The 7,207-nt window shown below is 45.6% G+C and overlaps 1 protein-coding gene across 1 annotated transcript; it reads right to left on the reverse strand.

Moving 5' to 3' along the window:
* Window positions 1-364: 364 nt before the first annotated feature.
* SOX2 (SRY-box transcription factor 2) lies at window positions 365-2,869 on the reverse strand. The gene has a single exon (XM_010363523.2). It carries the CDS (start codon window positions 2,438-2,440, stop codon window positions 1,481-1,483), a length of 960 nt encoding a protein of 319 aa, XP_010361825.1. The 5' UTR covers window positions 2,441-2,869; the 3' UTR covers window positions 365-1,480.
* Between the last annotated feature and the right edge of the window lie 4,338 nt (window positions 2,870-7,207).

Below are 7,207 nucleotides of genomic sequence, written 5' to 3' on the forward strand. Positions count from 1 at the left end.
AAATTTCAGAATTGAATCCTTTCTGGCAACAAGTGGCATAAATCAGTTTTAAGTCCCCATCATGCTTATTCATGCTGCTTAGAAAAGGAGGGGGCGGATTTACAATATATGTCTCTAGTTTCTATTTTAGAAATGACAGAAATTTCAATTTTTCCAGTACTTATTAATCGTCCAGCCATTTTTTTTTTCTTTGTTTGTTTGTTTGGTTTTTTTTTTTTTGCAGTTAACATTAGCACATGATGCTGGACTAGTAATACCAAGGTTTTTGGTATTTTGCTTTCTTGGCTGAGCACAGTATTATAGTTCCCCGAGAAGTTATGTATAATCACAGTGTTATCCAAATAAATGAAAGACTCAAGAATAATTTCAGTGTCCATATTTCAAAAATTTATTTATCTCAAACTGTGCATAATGGAGTAAAAACTTAAGTTGAAAATGTACCTGTTATAAGGATGATATTAGTTCAAATATATACATGGATTCTCGGCAGACTGATTCAAATAATACAGAGCCGAATCTTTTAAAATACAACTACGGAAAATAAAGGGGGAAAACCTTAAAATATCACAATAAATTTACAGAAATATTACAAACCATAAGAAAATATTTCAAACACAGTAATTTCATGTTCTTTTTTTTTATCTGAACAAAATGGAAAGTTGGGATTGAACAAAAGCTATTATAAATTACCAACGATGTCAACCTGCATGGCCATTTTTGCTTTTAACAGTAAGTTATAAAATTTAGTACAATCTAAAACTTTTGCCCTTTTAAACAAGACCACAGAGATGGTTCGCCAGTACTTATTCTAATTTTTTCCTTTTGTACAATTTTTAAACAATTAAAATGTCCAAATCTGAATAATTTTCTTCTTTCCACGTTTGCAACTTTCCTAAATTTCAGTTGCAGAATCAAAATTCAGCATGAAGCCTCTCCTTGAAAAATATTGGCAAATTCTCAGCTTATAAACAATGGACATTTTGATTGCCATGTTTATCTCGATAAATACTGTACAAAAGTTGCTTGCAAATATTAAAACATTTTTTTCGTCACTTGGAGACTAGCTCTAAATATTATTGGTAAAGACTTTTGCAAACTTCCTGCAAAGCTCCTACCGTACCACTAGAACTTTTAAAAAGTTTTTCGTAGCTTTCTTTCCTCCAGATCTATACAAGGTCCATTCCCCCGCCCTCCCCACCCTCCCCTGGTTTTCTCTGTACAAAAATAGTCCCCCAAAAAGAAGTCCAGGATCTCTCATAAAAGTTTTCTTGTCGGCATCGCGGTTTTTGCGTGAGTGTGGATGGGACTGGTGTTCTCTTTTGCAGCTGTCATTTGCTGTGGGTGATGGGATTTTTTCCATTTTCTTTTTGAGCGTACCGGGTTTTCTCCATGCTGTTTCTTACTCTCCTCTTTTATACCCCTCCCATTTCCCTCGTTTTTCTTTGAAAATTTCTCCCCCCTCCAGTTCGCTGTCCTGCCCTCACATGTGCGAGAGGGGCAGTGTGCCGTTAATGGCCGTGCCGGGCACCGGGCCGCTCTGGTAGTGCTGGGACATGTGCAGTCTGCTGGGGGCGGCGGGTTCCGGCACCTCGGCGCCGGGGAGATACATGCTGATCATGTCCCGGAGGTCCCCGGCCTGGCAGGGCGCCCTGGAGTGGGAGGAAGAGGTAACCACAGGGGGGCTGGAGCTGGCCTCGGACTTGACCACCGAACCCATGGAACCAAGAGCCATGCCGGGGGTGCCCTGCTGCGAGTAGGACATGCTGTAGGTGGGCGAGCCGTTCATGTAGGTCTGCGAGCTGGTCATGGAGTTGTACTGCAGGGCGCTCACGTCGTAGCGGTGCATGGGCTGCATCTGCGCTGCGCCGTGCGCGTTGAGGCCCGGGTGCTGAGGGTAGCCCAGCTGGTCCTGCATCATGCTGTAGCTGCCGTTGCTCCAGCCGTTCATATGCGCGTAACTGTCCATGCGCTGGTTCACGCCCGCGCCCAGGCCGGCGCCCACCCCGACCCCGCTCGCCATGCTGTTGCCGCCGGGGGCCAGCAGCCCGCCGGGCAGCGTGTACTTATCCTTCTTCATGAGCGTCTTGGTTTTCCGCCGGGGCCGGTATTTATAATCCGGGTGCTCCTTCATGTGCAGCGCTCGCAGCCGCTTAGCCTCGTCGATGAACGGCCGCTTCTCCGTCTCCGACAAAAGTTTCCACTCTGCTCCGAGGCGCTTGCTGATCTCCGAGTTGTGCATCTTGGGGTTCTCCTGGGCCATCTTGCGCCGCTGCCCGCGGGACCACACCATGAAGGCATTCATGGGCCGCTTGACGCGGTCCGGACTGTTCTTCTGGTTGCCGCCCGCCGCCGCCGCGGTAGAGTTGCCGCCGCCGCCGCCGCCCCCCGAAGTTTGCTGCGGGCCCGGCGGCTTCAGCTCCGTCTCCATCATGTTGTACATGCGGGCGCTGTGCGCGGGCCCGGCCCGCCGGCGGCCGCCGACCCTCGGCCCGGCCGGGACTTTGGGGGGCCCGCGGGCGGGGGGAGAGGAGGAGGGGAGGCGGGCGGGGGTGTCGGGAGCGCAGGGCTCCGCGAGGAAAATCAGGCGAAGAATAATTTGGGGGAAAAAAAGAGAGAGGCAAACTGGAATCAGGATCAAAAAAGAGCTTCCCTCCTCCTCCGGCCGATCCTGCCGCCGCCGATGATTGTTATTATTATTTTTTGGAAAGGCTTAAGCCTGGGGCTCAAACTTCTCTCCCTTTCTTTCTCTCTCCTCTTCTTTCTCTCAGTCCTAGTCTTAAAGAGGCAGCAAACTACTTTCCCCCTTTTGCAAACACTCTCTTCTCTGCCTTGACAACTCCTGATACTTTTTTGAACAAGTTAATAGACAACCATCCATGTGACGGGGGCTGTCAGGGAATAAATGGGTTTCTAGCGACCAATCAGCGCGCGGCGGCTCCTCCACTCGAGCCCAGCCTCGCCGCCGGGTTTTGCATGAAAGGGGGCGGGGCCTCCCGCGCCGCCGGCCGCGCGGGGGAGGCCGGGGGAGGAGGGGGCAGGCGAGGAGGGGGAGGAGGCTCCCAGAGCCAGCCTGCCAGCCACTGAGAAACCTTTGTATCCCCTCTCGCAGCAACAGGTCACACCACACGCCTTTTCGAAGGAAGTGGGTAAACAGCACTAAGACTACGTGGGTTTTTTTTTTCTTTAAACTTAATATTGATTTACTTTTTGGTGCAGGGTACTGAAATGAGGATGGGACGCGGGAAGCAGCTAAGGTGCGGGGGTGGGGCAGGGCACAGTGGGTGGCTCAGGGCGGCTGTCCAACTCGTATTTCTGGAAACAGCCAGTGCAGGAGTTGGTGTGTCATTGTTCTCCCGCTCATCCACAGCACTCCCCCGCCAACTCCAGCCCCTCTGGTGCCGCTCCCGTACCGTGCTCTTCCGCTCTCCCCTCTTACCTTACAGGTGCCAACACTCTCTCACTCCCTTCTCACACACTCCCGACTAGCAGTTAGGAGACCCAAGCCTCTGTCCTCAAAACCTTCCTTGCTTCCACGTAACGTTGCTCTGTTCTTAAAAATAAATCCTGCTCGGACCATGAGGCCGACTCTAGAGCTGAGAACCAGCAGGCCTTGGTAAGCTGCCATCTCCCTGTTCAACTCAGCTCTTTGGCCCAGAAAACTGCAGCTCTTCCTCTTAGCCCCAGCCACATCTCCCACTAGACTGTCTTCATTCAACCGTAGCAAAGGGGATGCTCCTACTGTCTCCCCCCACTCCCCATTCCCATCCCATGCCTCTCTGAAAGAAGGGTTTCGGTCGTGCGGGTTTCAAATGGGGGCTGGGGAAAGAGACAGACGGAAGGGCGCTCAAAAGTGCAGGCGATGGGGGAGGGTGATTTCAACTTCCTGGCATCCCACGGCACTGTACGGAGGTGGCTTTTGGGCCGCAGTCACAAACTCCCTCCCACGCAGAGTTCCCAGGACTCCAGCAGAACCAGCCCTGGCATTTCCCCCGTCGATTTCCACTGTGGCGGCGGCAAAGCCCAGGCCGCGCAAGGCTGGGGCTGAGCCGCAAAGGGGCTCAAGGCTTGGGAGGCGGGGTCGATGCTCTCCAGGCACAGGTGCAGGCAGCGCACACTGGGAGAAGGCGGCCGGGACTGGGGAAGGGGGAGCCCAGCAATGCCCGGGTTACAGAAGGATGAGATGGAGGCGGGGGTAGGGACTCAGGAATCTTGCCCGCCCAGGACCCAAGAGGGTAATTTTAGCCGCTCTCCCATTGTCCCGACGTAAAGATTTCAATAGGTAGGCGCTCAATGCGGAGGGCAATGGCAGCACGTCCGTTACAAATAGGTAGTTTTGTTTCTCTTGTTGTCGCTACACGGAGTCAAACAAAGCCTCGTCTAAGTTTCCTTCCACTCTCTTGTTGGGATCTTTGTGGGTAAAATGCACTTGACTACAAAGGGTGGGGTGGGGGGGAATAGAGAAAAAAAAAAAAAAAAAAAAAAAAAAAAAAAAAAAAAACCCTGATGCCATTTCTTTTTTATAAAAGGGCTTAAACCATCAGAGTTACTTATTTTCTTTCTTCTGTAACACTCTCTCCGCCCCCTCCTCCCCTGGTCTACCCTTACTCACCCTAAGGAAATGTACTGAATAGTATCTACCAGCCACGTTCCATTTATTATCCTTACAAAACGGTGCATTGTTTTGTTCCTTACTAACCTTCTTCCATAATCACTCCCCCGACCCCCAACTTCTCCAATCTCTGCCCTTCCTAGCCTGTTACTGTCAAACTCACACTAAATATACCCGCTGGAAACTCAGAAAAGTTGTAAAAAAAAAGAATTATGCAGACTTTCTTTAAGTTATTTCCAATCAACCTTCCTGCCCCCCGAAGTTTCTCCTTTTTCTCTCTCAAGTTATGACTTGCTTCAGTTCCTGGGTATCCGGAAAGGGTGAGACTGGGTTTCTCAAAATGCATACATATTCGGCGCTCTTCAAAATAAAGCACTGTTTTCTGTTTAATCGAGGTGTAATATTAAGGTAAACACGGACCTGGAGATTAGGAAAGAGAAAAGGTTGAGAAGATCTGGAGAAGAGAAGGCGGCCACCGGCTTTTCAGCGCGGCTGGTTTCAGGGATGTGGCTGGTGCGCCCCCTGCTGGTAGATTCGCTTTTCCAAGACTATTGCTTTTACCTTTAAAAGAAGGTGTTTGAAAATAATTAAAGTAAAAAAAAAATAAATAAATAAAAAGGGGGATGGAAGATCAGACTAATTATACATAATCTAAACAAAAGAAAAGTTAACATCGTATAAGCTGCGGAACCAAATCATAAGAATCAGATTTAATTTGCCTAACTTAGAAATATACATACAACCTCGAGATAAGTGGGAGGTTAGACCATGGGAAAAAATAGGTACAAATTATGAGATTCAACGTGTGAATGAATTATGATTGTCCAGACGCCACAAAGGGCAGACAAAGCATTCATTTTATGATTGTGTATGCATCGGTCTGCTTAATAGCATTATTCCAAAAACTTTAAAAAGCTTATGGGTAATTGTTTGAAGAAACAACCAGGGAGTTGGTGTGGATAAGGGTGGTGTATATTTGTTAAAATAAATACTAATAACAGATGGTTATAGATACAAATCTTTTCAATCTTGCTGCCTTGTCTCTCAAGGCACAATTTTTTTCCTTGGGAGGATATATAACAGCTTTTACACATTCTCAGATGCATGTGTTTGTGCATGAACTCTATAATAATGTATTTAAAAGGTTAAAGGGGTTGGCTAGGTCTTTTATTAATTGCTTTTATCACATAAATAAGCTATGGAAATACATTACAATTGTGTTATCATTGGTTGCATTTATTTACAGCTTTATTTTCATTAAGCCTGCTGTACTTATCGAGACAATAAACTAACTGTGGCTGGCGATTATATATAATAATGTGCTATGAAAATAAGATTAAAGAAGATGGTGATAGCAGAAACATTTTCTCATTAGATTTTTTAGAACATATGCATTTTAAAAAATCAGATCACTGCCCACTCTATTTCACTCCAGCACCATCACTGATCCCTAAATATAATAACTATAACAATTCCAATAGATGACAGAAGCAACACTGTTTTAGGTTTGTAATAGACAGCTACAGTACTAACAACAATATACCATTGACTACTAGACAATCAGAAAAGACTTGGAACAGGATGCTTCATCCTCTGAGAATCTAAAATGTTGCTACTGGCAAAATTTATGAAAATTGAAAGTGCTTAATCTAAAGGGAGTATAATACTTCCCTTCCATGGGCAACAAAAAGCTACATACTTTTAGAGCAAGATTAGTAGTTAGGAACAAGAATGCATAACTATTGGAATATTCTGATTTTATTTTGTTTTATTATAGGCCCTAGCCAAAAGACCTTAACTGTTAAGTGTAACTCAATTTTATTTAAAAATCTTTCACATTGTTTTTTCTCTCCTAAAGTCTCCCCAGCACTCCTCAAGTATTATATCTGAAACCAACTAACAATTTTGTGGAGATAGGGGACTGTAGACTTATTTTTTCTTCTTAGTGTCAAATAGAGGTTTAACTTGCAGTAATTAGGTGAGAACTAGCCAAGCATCTTACTATTATGATGCTTGTTAAAAAACGCTTCTTTTCTGCATCTGCATTTGAGTGTGTTCCCCTCCTCTCTTAATCTTCTTATGGAAATGAAGGCAAACGGCAGGGAACCTGCAGAGTCTTGGAGAATGTCCTTGTTAACTGGAATTTCTCAGCATTGCTAATTAGCAGAGTTTGACGACCACCAGTATTGGGGGAAAGCTCTGTTTAACCACTCACAAACCATTCTGAGGAAGAGCAGACTAATTTTATTTTGTAATTAAAATCTGAAAAGAGCCCTATTTGACAGTTAGGGCTATGAGAGTTTTATCTCCCCGTGAAATAATTACTGCCTTGATAACTCAATTTTCTGAAAAATGTCAACTGTGGGCTCCAAAAGTTTTAATTTCATTACATAAGGAAAAAAAGTGAGAAAAAAATAGAAGAAAATGTACAGAAAGGTTTTCTAATTCTAGAACTGGTTAAATATACTAGCAGCCAGATGTGGCCAAAATAAGGGTTTTTTTTTCCTTCCTTTTTTTGTCATGTTTCCTCCGAATCCTAACCTTCTAGCAATCTCCTCTAAAAGTGACCATAGCAGCAATCATACTGCAGTGGGAGAG

This window comes from Rhinopithecus roxellana, chromosome 1 (genome assembly GCF_007565055.1).
Source record: "Rhinopithecus roxellana isolate Shanxi Qingling chromosome 1, ASM756505v1, whole genome shotgun sequence".
Classification (NCBI taxonomy): Eukaryota; Metazoa; Chordata; class Mammalia; order Primates; family Cercopithecidae; genus Rhinopithecus; species Rhinopithecus roxellana.